Source organism: Arachis duranensis, chromosome 10 (genome assembly GCF_000817695.3).
Source record: "Arachis duranensis cultivar V14167 chromosome 10, aradu.V14167.gnm2.J7QH, whole genome shotgun sequence".
Lineage (NCBI taxonomy): Eukaryota > Viridiplantae > Streptophyta > Magnoliopsida > Fabales > Fabaceae > Arachis > Arachis duranensis.
Genome location: NC_029781.3, coordinates 102555905 through 102574655, shown reverse-complemented (window position 1 = coordinate 102574655; position 18751 = coordinate 102555905). Strand labels below are relative to the sequence as shown.

Sequence of the window (18751 nt, the reverse complement as noted above, 5' to 3'; positions counted from 1 at the left end):
TTAAAATTATTTCTGATTGATAATTAAGTTAATAATACATTAATTATTGATTTTATATAATTATAGTAGAGATATTTTTCTAAATTAGTATAATTATGAATTATTCATTAAATGCTAAGTATAATATTGTTATATAATTATAATTAAGATAATTTTCTGAAATAAATTTAAAAGAGATTAGTATAATTATAATAAAGAGATTATCTTAAATTAGTATAATTATGTATCATTCATTACATACTAATTATAATATAATTATATCAATTAAAGATAATTTTTAAAAATAAATTTAAAAGAGAGAAATAGTGCAATCATTTTGGAAGAAAAATGGGTTCACGAGAAAGTGACACCTCACTTTCATCAATTAGGGGAAAACCCAATTTTAGTATATTAAGTAGAAGTAGATTGGTATAAATTATAATAAAGTATATAATATTTAAAAAGAAAATAAAACGAATAAGAAGAAAATAAAAATAAATAGAATAGACAGAAGACTACAATAAAATAAATTGAATGTGAGAGTTTTTTTGTACATTTCATATCACATCCGTTTCAATAATAATAATAATAAATAAAAATACGTCAACTTGATATCTAAGAAAAAATGATGAGATAAAATCATAATATAGTTCTAAAGTAAAAGCTTAAATTAGAACATAATATCATTACACAACACATATTGAAAGTAATTTCACACTACAATATATCAGAAACAGGTAAATAACTTAAATTTAAATACGAAATATTTTTTATTTATGCATACATGATAACACCATGGTCTATAAATACTTCATAGATAGCATATCTTATAGAGCTCCGAATGATGAGCACGAAAGTTGGAGAGTGTGGTAGTTTGTATCCACGATATTTGTCTTCTTGCAACGACGCCTCATAGGAAGAAAAAGAATTGTTGTAAAAGCTATCAAATGAAAGAGTAATTGGTAAACGAATGATATTTTCTTCTAGCATACATGGTCTTTTATAGTGGTAAAATAAAAATGGAAGGAATCAAATTTTATATTTTTATATTAGGAATAGAATTTGATATTTATCCTAATAAAATTATTATTATTATCAATATAAATGGGTTAACAACTTGCCACTAATAAAATCATTGGATAATGAATAAGAATTAGAAGGATATGAATATAATTAAAATATTTAAAAATATTTTTGATTGATAATTAGTTTAATGATGCATTAAATATTGATTTTATATAATTATAATAAAGATATTTTCCTAAATTAGTATAATTATGCATTATTCATTAAAATAATTAAAAATATTTTTTATCAATAATTGATAAGTAGTTTAATAATGCATTAAATATTGATTTTATATAATTAAAATAAAGATATTTTCCTAAATTAGTATAATTATGGATTATTCATTAAATGCATTCATTTTGGAAGAAAAATGGGTTCACGAGAAAGTGACACCTCACTTTCATTAGTTGGAGAAAAACACAATTTTAGTATATTAAATAGAAGTAGATTGGTATAAATTATGATAGATTACATAACATTTGAAAAGAAAATAAAATGAATAAGAAGAAAATAAAAATAAATAGAATAGATAGAAGACTACAATAAAATAAATTAAATGTGAGAGTTTTTTTGGTACATTTCATATCACATTCCGTTTCAATAATAATAATAATAAATAAAAATACGTCAACTTGATATCTAAGAAAAAATGATGAGATAAAATCATAATACAGTTCTAAAGTAAAAGCTTAAATTAGAACATAATATCATTACATAACACATATTGAAAGTAATTTCACACTACAATATATCACAAACAGGTAAATGACTTAAATTTAAATACAAAACAGTTTTTATTTATACATACATGATCTATAAATACTTCATAGATAACATATCTTATAGAGCTCCGAATGATAAGCACGAAAGTTGGAGAGTGTGTAGTTTGTATCCACGATAGTTGTCTTCTTGCAACGATGCCTCATAGGAAGAAAAAGAATTGTTGTAAAAGCTATCAAATGAAAGAGTAATTGGTAAACGAATGATATTTTCTTCTAGCATACATGGTCTTTTATAGTGGTAAAATAAAAATGGAAGGAATCAAATTTTATATTTTTATATTAGGAATAGAATTTGATATTTATCCTAATAAAATTATTATTATTATCAATATAAATGGGTTAACAACTTGCCACTAATAAAATTATTGGATAATGAATAAGAATTAGAAGGATATGAATATAATTAAAATATTTAAAAATATTTTTGATTGATAATTAGTTTAATGATGCATTAAATATTGATTTTATATAATTATAATAAAGATATTTTCTTAAATGAGTATAATTATGTATTATTCATTAAAATAATAAAAAATATTTCTAATTAATAATTGATAAGTAGTTTAATAATAAATTAAATATTAATTTTATATAATTAAAATAAAGATATTTTCCTAAATTAGTATAATTATGCATTATTCATTAAATGCATTCATTTTGGAGGGAAAATGGGTTCACGAGAAAGTGACACCTCACTTTCATTAGTCGGGAAAAACCTAGTCTCAGTGAAGACAACTCGATGAGGTATTTCATGGATGTGATGCATTATAAATGATTGTGGCAAAAGACAATCGAACTGGAACATTAGACGATAAGAATAACTTAGAGTAACAACAAATAAAAAATTATTAAAAGAATAATATAATAGAATGAGTACATGAAAAATATTATAAAAAATTATAAATTATACCTTAAAAGGATCAACTTCAATAAAAAACGAAGAATACATTCTTATTTTATGAAGTAGTGAAAATGAAAAAACACTAAATATAAAATTATGAATTGACTCTCAAATTTAGATTCATGTACCACAGGAAAACACTATATATAGACTTTAGTAAAACAAAAATAAATATGTAAATTACCTATTATTAAGGTAATTTTTTAATAATGCATTAAATATTGATTTGATACAATTATATTGAATATATGTTCCTAAATTAGTATAATTATATATTAATTTCATCATATCACGGGTAACCAATATTTTTTATTATTAGTATTATTACTGATATTATTATTATCATTAAAATGAATAAAAGTATTTTTAATTGATAATTGATAAGTAGTTTAACAGTGCATTAAATTTAAAAGTATTTTTAATTGATAATTGATAAGTAGTTTAATAGTGCATTAAATATTGATTTGATATAATTATAATGAAGATATGTTGCTAAATTAGTATAATTATATATTATTCATTTAGTATTAATTATAATATAATTACAATAAAATAATTTAGAATAGAAAAAAATTTTTATTCGTTTTGGAGGGAAAACGGAGGCATGAGAGATCGACACATCACCTTTAGCAGCTGAGGGAAAACCTAGTTTTAGTATATTAAGTAGATATTTATAATTTAGATGATTATTAAATTTGTGATTCTTTTGGCTTTTATTAAATTTAGATGATTATTAAATGGAGCCAATTACATGAATAAAAAATATCATTGTGTTGTATCTTAGGATGTGACAAAGTTTTACTTGGACTATCGCAAGATTAATACAATCCTACATAGATCTAAAGGCGTCCTTACATGGCCATGCACCTTCGTCCGGGCATCTGGCTTCTGATTTAAGGTAAAAGAGAATAGCAAGAAAGACTTTTTGAATTTGACCTTTCTTGATCCCACAATTTGGAGGGTCAAAAAACGTTTTGTATGGTAAGAAAGGTATACTTTTGTCTCTCCTTAGGTAGGCCATTCACACCACTAAACGAAGTTCCTTTATCTAAATGTATTTTAGAAGTATAAGAACTTCGGCATCATTCCTTTGGGTTCTTAATCAACGTTTTCGTTTCGTGTTTAATCATTATAATATATGAAATGGGATCCCGTTATTTTGGGTTCACCAAGGATCGAATTTTTGACCTTTCGGATCTAGAGCTCTAATACCATATCATGATATCAGCTTCAACTAATGGAAAAAAGTAACACTAATAGTTATATCTCTAATACTCCCTAAATCTCCATTGTACACATTGTACAAATATTCCATTGGCTTCTCGTACTTTCCCTATATGAAATTAGAATGACAATATTTGGGGTAAATAAGACAAAGATGCAACTTTTCATACTGGATAAATAACAATCTTTGTCCTGTTTCACATGATCACATCATTGCCTTGCATTGTTCCTTTACAATTGTTCACAAGAGACTAAACATGAATGATCCGGAATTTACAATTGTTCAAAAGAGACTAAAGATGAATGATCTGGAATTATACTCAGTAAGCATAAAAAATTCCGCTCTGGTAATGATTTCTCAGCTGGAAGTTGTAGTAATTCTCGAATTCCTTCGAGAACCTACGTTGAAATAGTGGAAGAAAAAGTTCTCGTAACTCCAAATAAAGCAAGTAAAATCAACAATATTTGGATAGAATTACAACTTTGCTAATCAAAGTAAATTCAACTCTGGCTCAAGTCTGAAACTATTATGCCCTACAACACAAGCCAACATTGCCGATACTTCACAGAATATAACGGGACAAGTACCATCCCTTTAGTGGGAAGAATGGCCAGAACGAATAGAGACTAGGAGACCAGGGATCTTTAATAATAATAATAATAATAATAATAATAATAATAATAAACAGGGAAACCTTAAACAAAACATACCAGCTTGATCTGCGCTTTAATGGATGCAATTGACTGATTGTACTCATCTATTTGCCTGAAATAAATAAGCCATGTCCTAAATTTGAATTTGCAACATTATTGTTAAAACCAATTAGCATTATTTTTAGACTTCAAATGGAAAAGCAAATAAGAGGAACTCATTGCCCCGTCTAGACAAAAAGAAAAGAGAATAAAAGGGCAAAGATTTTTCACAATTGATTGCCAAAGTAGAACAAACAAGTTAAAATCTTCACAGAATCAATTACATAACTAACAGTCACAAGTATATCTGCATAGTGCATACATATATAATTGTTCCCAGGCCAAAATGACGTGACATAGTTTCAAAATTTTGAACCACCCGCTGATTAGATACCATCCTTTTATAACACCACAATGCTCAAAATGCTCAGGCTATATTTTCTTTATTTTGCTACTCTAGCCTTTTTAATCACTCTTTTAACGAGGACTTGGTAAGTGACCAAATATTCCAACTTACAAGCCAGAGTAAATAGTAATTCTATACACTGATCAATTATCAGCTGCGACCTTTCAGTTTAACCATGTATGAAAATCATGCAAGATAGAAAGAAAAGGCACACAAAATTTGTCATAAGTAAATTCCCTCAGCATACTTGAAATAAGAACTGCACTTAAATCTTGAATATGATCATCTACGACACCTCCAAGCCATAGTACTAATATCAATGTCTAAGGAAAATCACGTAGTTCAGTTCATGTTTATCACTTAATTTGATATGTATAATAAAACACTCATGGTGATCATTAATGCAGACGATGTTCAGCACAGAAAACACGAGGATCTTGGGCTACAATTTTACTAAAGATTTTGTTCCAATCCATTGTCCTTTAAATCACTCCATTTAAGTAAGGCATATAACGTTGCTTAAAATTTCAAAAGCAAACCCGGAAAGGCATAATAAGGCAGATTGATCTTTGATGTTTTAGCTATACAAAATATGTTAAGTGAAAATATCTTACTTAGCTATCGTTTCTTCCCTTTTCTGCATGTAGTTCAAAGCTTCAGACCAAGTAAATTCAACATGGAATCCCAACCATACATCCACAAAAATATGCTGTGTATTGGGCCTGCAAAGTTTTATCAACATTTAACATAGATTAAAAATGGGAATTTCACTAGATTAAAGAGAGAATATGAAGGTCTATATTTATTGATGCAAAAGTGAAAAGATAAAGGAGTGGACTACGTGGGGAGAGGTTTCTTAGAGCAACTCCAATGCAGTGCTTTTTAGAGTTTTAAATCTGACATGTATATGAAGTGAAATGATTCGAAATTTCACTTTACATTGGAGATAATTGATGAAATGAAACCGGTCTCACTTTAGAGAGACGGTTTCACTTTGCTGGAGAACCAATTAAATTTTGCCACTTCATATAAAGTTTTATGGGACAAATACTAATGTGACATTTTGTGGGATCCAAAATGAAATTAAAATAAGGCAGAAATTCACCTGCAGTCGACTGCAGGTGAAGTTGCTTCTAAATGGCTCACACGTGTTACTATATGGTTTAAAAAAAATCGGTTTATTTTATATAAATGATTTATTTTAAAAATTCGGTTTGAATTGGATGAAGCAGTTACTTTTATTCCTTTCTTCTTCGTTTCGCACGTAAAATTCGTTCTCTTTTAATCTTTTTTCAGAACTAATATGAAACTTTCAATTAGGTATGTTCCTTTTATTTATATTTCTTAATTAAATTTATTATTTTAAATGCATTTCTTAATTTATGTTTTTATTCATTCCTCTGTGAATGATGAAAATTATTTAATAAATACGTACATATTTATGTCATCACACTATTTTGATGTTCAGAATCATAAATACCAAGATAATTCATGGCAATTTTATGTGATGGAAGATAAAAATGTAATTATGGTATAACGTAGACTAGTTGATAGCATGAGCATTGTTAAAATTTTGGCATGATCTCTTTCATATGTGTTATATGTCTCTTTAGTTGGTGATGTTATAGTTTATTGTGATGATATGATGGTAGTTTAATTGTATGAGTTAGGTCCTTTTTATTTGGTTGAATTTTTTCTATGGTTATCCTATTCTTGATGACAATGTCAAAATAAATATTTTCATTAGTTAGTTCTTTTTTTTTCTCTATTTTTGAATCAATTTTATTTTGAAAAAATTTATTAAAATTTTTTGTTGTAGACAAAATTAATAATATTATGTTCAATTATTTAAGGAGACCAAATTAATATTTTGATTAGATACTTTTGTTTTATTGAAAATAAATTCTAATTTCATTAAAAAATAAATTCTAGTTGATAAGTAAAAACACAAAAACGTGCATGACAGTGAAATCATAATTTCTAGACAAATAAATTATAGTCTTATTATCTTAAAAAAACTAATTTATTTATAGAATAATATTGAAAAATCAACAATAATTTGCATGAAAATAGTTTATTAGTAAAATAAAATTTAATTGATTGATTACCATAAAATTTAATTTAACGATAAATTTGCAATTGAACATATTTTTACAACTTAATTTAAAAGTAACTGAAAATGTAAGTTATGGGAAACAAAACAAAACTAATCAAGAAAATAGAAATAGAGACACACAAAAATAACAGATGATATCATTTATGTCATTCCTATAAAAAAAATCGTGAATTTTGTTTTTTTTTTCAGAATACTAAATTTTACTTTTTCAAACGATTTATATACATATATTTGACAAAAATTAAATAAAAAAAAGTTTCAGATAAATTTAAAGAAAAATTGGTCAATATGAATGAAGAAAAATAACATATCAAATTCATCTGTTAGGAATTTAGGAATAACACGCAGAAAAAAATTTAAATTATTTTAAAAGTAGTTATTTGATCTATTTAAACCGATTTTTTTAAATAAACCATTTCTATAAAATAAATCGATTTTTTTTAAACTATACAGTAACACGTGTCAACGATCCAGAAACAACTTCACCTGCAGTCGACTGCAAATAAAACCAACTTAGAAATGCTCTTAGTTTGCAATGTTGTAGGTTCAGGAAAGAAAGATAAAGCAGATATGAAAGTTGAAGCATGTAGCATATATCTTTGATGAGAATATGGTGATGAGTAATGACTAAAAAGTAGATACATATATCTTTATAACACATAACATATGCTTCATTTAGATTGATGATAAAACACATGTATGCCAATAACAAAGTCAACACCTCAGATCCAAGATTGACCAGAGTTCTTAGACTGGTAACACTATTCTTCTCTAGGGTTTTCAATGTTTCTTCGCAAATCAGCACTGAGAACAAAAAGTCAAGTGAATCCTTTTATAACACAAGGAACTTTATAGAGTGCAATATTGAATTCATAGATGGTATGTAATATAACAAGTTTCACACGAACATATAAATAATTAGATACATAATATGAAGAAGGTAGAAGAAGCTGTGTCAAAGATGGAAGAAGAACCTTTGGTTGGGAATTCAATGAAGATTGAACGGCAAAGCCAAAATGAAGATGCTGAAAAGATCCTTGAAACAACTCCAATTATGACACCATTACTGAAGGTGGTTATTGATATTACTCTCTTTGGTTTGATTGTTTAAGAATCAAGATCATAGCATTGATTTAATATTGATTATTTCAGCAGGGTTCAAGCTATGATCAAGAAATTTTGCCTTCAGTTAGCAAGAAGAAACCACCAGTTTCTTCCTTCAAATTGCTAAAGAGCAATGCAACCTCCAAAGTTGCTTCTACACCAATCAAACCAACAGCAGCTACTGTTTCTTCAAAGAGAGATAACTGTAATATTGCTGCTACCCCAACTAGCAGTAGCAACAAGCATGCTTCATTACTAAGCTCTGCTGATAAAAGAAGATCTACTCCTTACTAGTCAGTCAATTTTACACCGATTAGAGAACTTAATAGATTGATTGCATCAGTCATGAAGAAATTTGAAAGTGCAAGGGCTAGTGCTGGTTCCTCAAAGGCTTCAAAGGATGCATCATTAACTCCTCTAAGAACACCGACTATGGTTTGTCAGATTCTTTGACATGTCTTTCACAATCTATATTTCTATGATGTTAAAGTGTTGTTTTTTAAATGCAGGCTTATAAGAAGGAGATGCAGATGCATTCTGCATTGACCCCATTAACAGAAAAGAAAAGGTATCTAATTCTAGTAAGTTGTTAATTATGATGTAAAACTGTTTTTATATCCTGATTAGGTGCATTTGAGTTTTGTTAAACCATAGGAACAAAACTCCTCTTGATTTATCAAGCACAGGCAAAAATACAGCCAGCTCTAAATGGCGCTTGCTCTCAACAGAGTAAGTGTGTGTTTGGATTACAGTTTGCAAACCAGAGTTTGCATAAAATTGATTTTGTAAAATTGATTTTGATGATAAGTTAGTTTGGGTTAACGTGATTTATGTTTGGTAATCTTTATATCAAAATTGATTATAGTAAAATAAATGTTGTTTGGATTATACTACTCAAAATCACTTTTAGATGAAAAATTACTAAAATAGACATCAATATAAAAAATATTTATCATATAAATAAAATAAATACAATAAAAAATAAAAATATAAAAAAGAGTACTATAAATTTTTTAATGTCACACAAAAAAAAATATTCTATAATTTTTTTTAGTATCGTCAATACTCTTTAATTTAGTATTATTTTAGACTATAAATGTGACTCTATTGTTACTTATAATTAATTTTTTATTTATTTTGTCCTTTTTTTATAGGATCATAATTTATATTATTCAAAATTTTAATAATAAACGTAGTATATAATAATTACAATTACAATTACAAATTTTACAAATTCAGAATAAAAAATAAAAAAATTAATACAAAACAAAAATAGAGTACATCAAAGAATAGAAAAAAATTATACAGATAAAAAATAATAAAAATTCTATAAAACCAACAACATATATCATATGAACAAAAAAAATATCATAAAACGTAAATAAAATTCATATGAATAAAATCAAATAAAAATAAAATTTGTAAAAAAAATGGAACTAAAAAATTATGAAGAAGTAGGAAGAACTACAAAGAATGACTGTGAAAATAATAGTTACTAGTATCATTCTTATAGAAGAAAATGAAGGGTAGGGTTGGTAAAAAAGAAATATTTTAGCTTCTCCTAAACATGAAACGTGAAACGTGAAACGTAGAAGCTACAAATTTGAGCTTCTCCTAAACCTGGGTTCAGAGGCAGAATCAATTCTGCGTTTACAAAGATAAAAATTGCCAAACATCAAAGTGAAACTTTCAAGAAGCTCAAACGGGCTTTTCTCCTCCCCAACGTGTTTGCCACACACACCCTAAGTCATTTCCACTCTGATTGAAGGTGTTATAAGATTTTTCATTGTGCTATATGGATTTGGATTGTTTCTATGTTCAAATTTTATCCATGCCAGACATAATGTAGAGTTTGTCAATAGTTGAAACATGCTATCTTTAGTTTCAAGGACCACAAATTTACATAACCTATCTCTGGCTTAAAGAAGTTTTATGGCTTTTGTGAACTCTTCTTTACATTAGTATTTACAATGTTTCTACTTGAATGCAGAAATAAAATGAGATCCCCAATGATATCCTCACCTTTCAGCTTGAGGACAGAAGAAAGGGCTGCAAGAAGAAAGAAGGTTCTGCCATCAATCAAATTTAGTTGTTTATGAGCTTTAATTAAACCTTACTACAAATAAAAATGAGAATTAATTAACTGAGTTACTAAATTACTTGCCTTTCCTTTCTCTATTGATCTAAATCAATTTCAGAAACTTGAAGAAAAGTTCAATGCCAATGAGGCACAAAAAGTGCAACTTCATACAAAACTCAAGGTTGGTTGACAAGTAAAATTTAATACCAAGTGTCTGTTACTATGAACAATATCTAGTTCCTCAGTTCAGTTTAGTCACCAAATCATTCAATTTCCTCATTTTGCAGGAAAAAGCAGAGACAGAGATCAGAAAACTTCGCCAAAGCTTTTGCTTCAAAGCAAGGCCACTACCTGATTTTTACAAGGAAAGGAAAGAATCAAACAAGGAGACACAGAAGGTATGTTAAACTCTTTGCAATAATAATATAATCTTCTTTCCCATTTTCTCCTCAAGCTTTGTTTGGTTAACAATATTGTGCTTAATCTCCATGTGGTTCCGGATAATTGAGTCCTTATAAAATTTGTTTTGGTTCTTAGAACAATAAAATTCTGTTTTCTGTCCTATTCCCTCTTTCTTTTTCACAAGATCCTGAAAAGAGAAACTGAAAATGAAAATAGAAAATAAAAACGCAAACCGAAACACACCCTTAATTTTTCTAATTGTAATTTATGCTTTCAGGATCCACAGACACAATCGGAATCAAGAAAGGCTACTCCTCAGAGTCAGAGACCCTACAATGGCAGTGGCCCCAATAAGAATTTCCAGGAAAAGACTCAGCGCCGCACCTTTGCTCATCATCAAATATTCAGCAAGGAAACCTCAAGAATAGGAATCACAAACAATGATCATGCTCCATGATGTTTGCTCTCTGTTGTAAATGTAGCTTGAAGGATCCACAGACACATTAGGCACCATTTGTTCTCTGTTGTATTCTTGGTATATAACACAACATTAGTAACCAACTCTCACTGTTGTTCTTCCTTTTGTTTTTGTATATATTTACAATCTTTTTTCGTTTTCTTTATAATTTGGAAAGAATAATAGAGCAAAATATCCAATGAATCACACTGTGTATACTTTAGAACTTATTATTCATGCACACTCGCTAATTAAGTGATTTTATAAGGAATTACTTTTTGGCCCTTTATCAGTAAAAATACAGTTAGACGGCATTCATAATTCAGAATGAGAAGTGCTAGGGGCAACAACTTTTGTGATTTGTAGTCATCAAGTAGCCATCAATGATATTTTAATGGTGTGAGATTTGTATGAGATTTCATATAATTGTTCACTTTTCTTTTATTGGTTACATGCTAGCCAAAATTTAATAAAGTTGCTACTCTTAGACTTTTCGATTCAGAATTATATTGCATTCTAAAGGATGGATTCCTTAAGCTCTTTTTCTGTTTGAGACATAAAAGCATTCATTTATTTGATACGATCATTCTGGTATAAAATAGATATTAAAATATAAAATATATATAAAAAATAAATTAAATTATATATTATTTAATTCTATAATTAATTTTTTTATGTATATATAATATTTTTTATTAAAAATTATTAAAAATGTCTTAATTTATATTAACAAAAATCAATTATATAAAATTTTTAATATATAATATTTTGAAGCAAAATAAAGGAGCCATAATTATTAACTCATCGGATCCATGGCTGTTGGCGGCTATAACCTTTCTCATCAATTACAAATGCAACATGATTTACAATTATAGAATGTTGGTCCAATTTAATTATTTGCGTATCGTATTTGATATTATATATGGAATATGGAGCATGAACCTTCGTAATTGTACATCTATCTCCGACATTTCCGTTGCTTAAATTTTAGGGTGAGTTTGGTCACTAAAAATAAAAATTAAATCAAACGCACTTCTAGTGTCTGTGTCTTTGCATTGGATAAGCACAATGTTATCTATTTTTTTTTTAAATTAAAAGTGAAATTCGAACCCAAGACTTTTAGACAAAGATAAAGAGACTATGTTATTTGAGTTATAATTGGTTGGTACAATTTTATTTAGTTTGTGTATAATAATAATAATAATAATAATAATAATAATAATAATAATAATAAATTCTAATTTGTATAGAAGAGTGTGTGTGGTCGGAAGAATTATAAATAATTTCTAAAAATTTTAAAATGGAAATATCATATGCTTATGTTTTGTTTAAAATTTGAAAAGATATTCTGAAATAAGTTTGATTCCAAAGAATCAAAATACCATTATTTCAATTTCCACCTTTTTCTTGGGTATATTTGATTCCCATAAGAATGAAATCTTTGTAACAAAGTAATACTTGAACCACACACTCCTAAGAACCTTCATTTAAAAAACTGCACTTTCTTTCAGCTAATAGAGTTTTGAACAATGTAATTGCTCAAATACTCGAGCTTTCTCCGTAAAAATACTCTCCATCCGATCCTATCCTAAATTTATGTAACTAATAGCTAATGCAACATTCTAATTTATAGGTTATTAGTTCTAATCAATATTACAAATTAAATAAAAGTATCAAAAATAGTTTTCTATATGATATAATATTTATGGAATTTTTGCAACATAAAACCGTAGCTTAGTGATTTTGAACATCATGCCCAAAAAAAAAAAAACTCAATTTCCACTACTTGTATTGTACATGTTATATTTTGAAATATCTATCTATCTATCTATTATAATATATAAAAGGAGATGCGAATAGTATTTTCAGTGAGTAAATAATACGTTTAAACAGTTGGTTGATGCATTGGTAATATATTCCTATTTTTAGTTGCTTCTCTTTGATGGTTTGAGGTGGAAACTTTCAGGTTTTATTGATCCTCAAAGGTTTTAGTATTACTATTCAACTGTTCACTTATCATAAAGTGGGATAAACATAGTTGTTGCTGCATTATCGACTAATTTTTGTTATTTTTCTAACAAAACATGCAATTCTTAAACAACAATGCACAAAAAAATGGAGAGAAAAAAAATATTAGACCATAGGTTTAAGGGTGCAAAACAAGTGATCTCATTCCTCCAATATATAAACTCCAAGCAAGGTAATTCAACAATAGTTATAGCATGTGATACGTGTAAAGAAAATTTTTAAAATCCCAAAAAACAAAATACATGCATGCAAAAGAGATTAGAGTGGGTATTGATGAATTAAACCCCAATAATAAGGATCTGCTGTCAATTAATGGAAAAGGTTAGTGAATGCAAGTGGACAGACGATGGCATTCTTAAAGATTGTCTTCATCATCATCTTAGTTCATTCCCTTTTCATTGTTTAACCATTTAAACATTCTGAATTCCCTATACTTTTCAGTTCATTGGTGTTGTACTATTTCGTTTGTGAATTTTTGCCACTCTTATTTCACTACAAATATAACCTTCCAGACCGTGAACATGAAAGTCTCAATCTTGAAAAGGGTAGGTTCCAGAAAACAGTTGATGAAGTTCATTGGGGTTCCGCTCTATATCAATGAGTGTGTCATGCCACTCTTGAATCTCTTGGATTGTGTCCATGATTGTCCCTGGTTGCTCAGTTGCTTTCTGCAAGAAAGTTTCAACCACCACATATAAATTTTCATATTGAGTAATCAAAGTTATTCCAACATTATAAAGTTGATATTCCTTCTCAGGTAATATACAAATTTTCATGAAATGATTTTTTCTTTTTAAATAAAAGAAAAATCATTACTTCAGCCATCCGTACCACTTTATTATGATTGTCTTGTTTCTGAGAATTCCTGTGAGTATTTCAATGATTGAATATTATTGATGCATGAAAAGCAAAATCGTAACTGCACAAGTTATCTCTTGTTGGCTTCCATAGAAAAGCTGTATGAATGATACAAGACATTAATAACAATGAAGAATGAAAAACTAGTGACTGGGCAACACAGAGTAATGTTGTGTGAGATAGAAAGAATTACCTGTTGAAGTTGTTGGATTACCAAATCCATCTTCCATCAACTTGAATGGCGGGGATGTGGGAAATTTTGGGCCAAACCTGCGGGTCCTTCATCTCACACCGTTTACCCAAACGGCCTCCATTGATGATGAGTCGTAACAGAGAGGCAGGCAGCTTTTCTCCGTCAATGTTCTCCAAATTGTAACAATGATTCATAGTTAATTCTTGGAGGGAGGTGAGGTGGGCAAGTCCCTTGCATTCCAACATCTTCACACTTGTGATGAATTCCAGTCTGAGAGACTCAAGGGTGGCAGGCAACCAACCTTCCTTTGGGAGACACTTCACACTCTCATTTTCACCTTTAATACAAAGATAAGTAAGCCCATGAAATTGCGATGCTACACAGCTGAGTTGTTTCTCGTAGCAGCTGATGGTAAGATCTCTCAAGCTACGCTGTGGATCCCCTGTAGCCGACAAATCAATCTCTGGGCAACCAAGTAATATGAGATCTTCTAGCTGAGGTGATGCCATCCATAGCGTCTGCAGGGATTTCAAACTCCCACAATTCTCTATTTCTAAAGAACGGAGACATGAAAGAGAGCGTGACACCACGAGATACTCCATCTTTTTACACTTGCTGATTTTAACACGCACAAGATTTGGAAAGGAATCCAGCGAGAAGGATGTAACCGAATCACAGCTGTTTTGTATCATTAGTTTATGCAATGAGTGGTGTTGGCCTTCCATTTCGAATTCTAATTTTTTGCAATCCAATATCCTCAGCTTTTGTAGTGATGCGGGGATACTACTAACTGGAAACAATACGTGGGATGAACAATCTGAGATGGATAAAGATGTGAGGCAAGTGAGTTGGGTGTGCGCAATGGCCTCCATCACCGACTCCGCTTGATGCTTTCCATTAATTGAAAGCTTATCCAGCAAAGGAGGTAGCTCCCCAATTCTCACTTCATTGTTTCCTTCTACGCGTAAAGAGGTAATCGCAGGAGCTCTTGGAACACAACAACTGAGCTGCTTGCAATTCCCAATTTGAAGTGATTGCAAAGATGGTAGTTGATTTGGCAAATCTCCTCTCAACATGGGACAATCCATTATGATAAGCTCCCTAAGTCGAGGAAATGCATTGAACTCCAATGAACGCCATTCCTCCCAGCAAGGCATTGACTCAAATGTAAGAGTTTCAAGCATTGGAAATGGAGTCTCCAGACAAGATTCATCATTGCGGTAAAACTCAGCCCCCACAATAGCAAGCCTTTCAAACATTGAAATTTCCAGGTGCTTCAAAGAGGGCAACTGTCCAAGTGAAGGAAGCATACAACAATTCCTGAAATGACCCCAAAAATTACTGCCCAGTGTTATTTGGGTGATGTTGTGATAAGAACAATGTCCCAACCAATCTGGAAATGTTGTACCCCTGTAACAATAAATTTCTAGTCGTTTCAAATTACTATGAGGTCGTAACTTTTCAAGTATATCTCTTTCAATTTGGGAATCAACTGTATTCTCATATTCATCTGGCGACCACTTCAAGATCAAAGATTCAATGCCATCCTTATCAAACATTCTTGCCTCCAAAGCTTCGCTGCTATTGACCACATTCTCCAATTCGTCAATGAAAATTGTTTGGTGTAGATTTGCAAGTGCTCCCAATTCATTAATCTTGTTCCCTTCACGCTTCCCAACAACATAGCGGCTTAAAACCTGCAAACTTGTCAATTTGCTCATGCCTTCCGGCATCTCATGCAAACGAGTCTGGGTAATATCAAGGTAACGCAAGTTTGTAAGATCTTTCGTGATAACAGGAAGGGCTGTTAGTTTCCAACATCCAACCAGCTTCAATGTTTGTAAATTGTACAAGTTGCAAAGTGTATCGGGCAATGTCATGATGCGGGTGTAACACAAATCCAAGTAACGCAAATGAATCAACTCGCCTATTGAATCAGGCAATGACTCAAGAGGAAAGCCATTGAATGATAAAGCCCTCAGGTACTTCAACTTTGACAACAAGATACAAGGTGCATTTTCCATCTTAAATGGAATCAGGAAATTCAAATTGATTTCAAGAAATGTCCTTGTATGTTTTACTCGGTCACAAACTTCCAAAAGTTTTGAGATTGGATAATTGCCTTTGGCATTATGTGACAAACGGCGAGTTTTAATATCAACCTCAACTGCGTTCTCAAGCTCTTCAGCTCTGAAATAGAATTCTCCAGCAAATATCATTGCCAAGTCATGCACCAGATCATGCATCACAAACTTGTTTTCACGAATCTTATGAGGTTGGAAAAATGATCTCGCAGTCAGTTCATCAAAATATTCATCACCAACTTCTTCTGGAGTCTTTTTTCCTGCTGGTTGCAAAAAATTCTCTGCCATCCATAGCAATATCAATTCATCTTTGCTAAACTCATAGTCTTTGGGATACAAAGAACAATAAACAAAGCACTCCTTTAAATATGAAGGAAGATAGTAATAACTGATTCTTAACGCAGGAACAACCTTTATCTTATCATCGGAGAGTTCCCAGATCTCACTCTTCAATAAATGATTCCAATACTTGATATCAGAATTTCCACGCAATAAACCTCCAAGGGCTTGAGCTGCCAAGGGCAATCCATCACACTTCTTTACGAGATCTCTGCCGACTTTTCTCAAGGTCGGATTCTCCATAGAAACAGTTGAGAGACGTGCATGTTTTGAAAACACTAACCAACAATTTTCCTCAGACAATAAGCTCAGTTCATAAGGTGAAACAGTTTGCACCACAGAAGCCACTCTTTTACTTCTGGTTGTTATGAGAATTTTACTTCCCTTAACCCCTTTTTGAAAAGGTTTTAGAAGCTTATCCCAATCTTCGCAACTTTCACTCCATACATCGTCCAAGACAACAAAGAACTTTTTCCTTGACAACTTTTCTTTTAAATCATGCTGAAGCAAATTCAAATCCGTCAAGCTGCAAAAACTTGAAGTTATTGCCTCGATTATAGTCTTGGTGACCTTGAAAACATCAAACTCTTCTGACACACAAATCCAAGCTTGAAAGTCAAAATTCTCCTTCACTTTGTCATCCTGGTAAACAAATTGAGCCAAAGTAGTCTTTCCTATTCCACCCATGCCAACAATGGGAATCACAGATACATCACTATGACCACCAGTAGCATCAACACTATCATCATCCAACAACAGTTTTACTATGGCCTCCTTGTCTTCTTCCCTGCCACATACATCAGATGTTTCAACTAGAGATGTAGTGATCCTCCATGACATGTTCTCCTTAGGAATCTCTCTGAGACCAAGAGTGTCTTTTTGAATCACAAGAGACTCTATCCTATCAATGACTTCCTCCATCCTGTTTGCTACATTCCTATCTTGCAAATTGAGAAAACGAGAGAGGAAGGTACCTGGTTCCTTCTGAGTGGCAGCTTTGGTGAAGACTTCATCGAGCAAGTCATCAGCAACATACATGGCATCTTTGAGACTATCAAGCCAGTTCTTGACAGGTCTCTCCTTGATCTGCTTCTGCTCAGCATCGATGAGAAAGGCTTGAACAGCATAGAGATTAGTCTTCAACCTTTCAATCAGGTTCTGAGTAAGCTTCTTCCCTTTGATCCAGTTAACAACTTCAGGGGAGGACATCCTGTCGAAAACAACACTAAGAACGGAAGATAAAACAGCTTCTGCAGCCATGTTTCTGAAGAGAAGTGATGAGATCTGAAGGAACAGATGGAAAGCAAGGGGTTGACTGGTGGTTGACTGGTTGTAGTAGTTTGTGGTAGTGCCTTAACTGTGATCTGTGTTGAGTAGTTAAATAAATGTGTTAGGTGTTGAATATTTTTGTAATAAAATAAAATGACTTCATGCTCTTATTGGTCCTCGACAGATTGTTCACATGGCATCCTGTATAGTTTTGATGCATTCACATGTCATATGATATTATACTAAGATTTGCGTATCTATGATTCAAATTTATCTAAATAATCATGTTGTTAAATATTAAATAAAACTATTTGTGTAATAAAGTTTAAACTTTAAACAATAGAACGAAATTACAAACTAAAATTTGATTTGGTAAAAATTTTATTTTTTAAAGTAATTTTTAAAATATATCTTTTAAAAATGGTAACATTTATATTTAGTAAATTAAATTTAAAATAATTTTTAATAAATACAAATGATAATTATTTTCAGTACAATGATTTTTAAAATTTATAAATATTATAATAGAATCAAACTTAAGTATATAAAATAATATTTGTAATTTAGATTATTATTAAATTTGTGATTCTTTTAGCTGTTTTTTTTTTTAGAAAACAAACGTGATATAACTTCTTTTTCTTATATTCTTTTTTTTAAGTGATCTGTCCGTTGGTTATAATTCGGCTCAAGACTATAAATTGGAATTAATCTGGTTAAAACTAAATACACACGTGCAGAGTACGTGGAGAGGACGTGTTTTGCTCTCCT

General features: G+C 30.2%; 1 protein-coding gene and 1 long non-coding RNA gene across 5 annotated transcripts in view; one reads left to right on the top strand and one right to left on the bottom strand.

Annotated features, from left to right (window-relative positions):
- The window catches only part of LOC107471557 (putative disease resistance RPP13-like protein 1), a 29052-nt gene extending 10950 nt beyond the window's left edge, over positions 1-18102 (bottom strand). The window contains exons 1-3 of one of the 4 annotated variants that reach the window (XM_052255496.1): positions 14292-18102; positions 14072-14196; positions 13422-13908 (exon numbers count right to left, since the gene is read on the bottom strand). In XM_052255496.1, coding sequence (XP_052111456.1) covers positions 14309-17974 — 3666 coding nt within the window. In that variant the 5' untranslated portion in view covers positions 17975-18102 and the 3' untranslated portion in view covers positions 13422-13908; positions 14072-14196; positions 14292-14308. Of the gene's footprint in view, positions 1-13420; positions 13909-14071; positions 14197-14291 lie in introns of those variants that run through there. The other 3 variants (XM_016091051.3, XM_021134256.2, XM_052255497.1) reach the window with 3 other exon arrangements.
- Positions 8644-10335, top strand: LOC107471559 (uncharacterized). The gene is made up of 3 exons (XR_008004163.1): positions 8644-8708; positions 8783-9002; positions 10264-10335. It is a non-coding gene; the product is annotated as an uncharacterized LOC107471559 (long non-coding RNA).
- Positions 18103-18751: the final 649 nt, after the last annotated feature.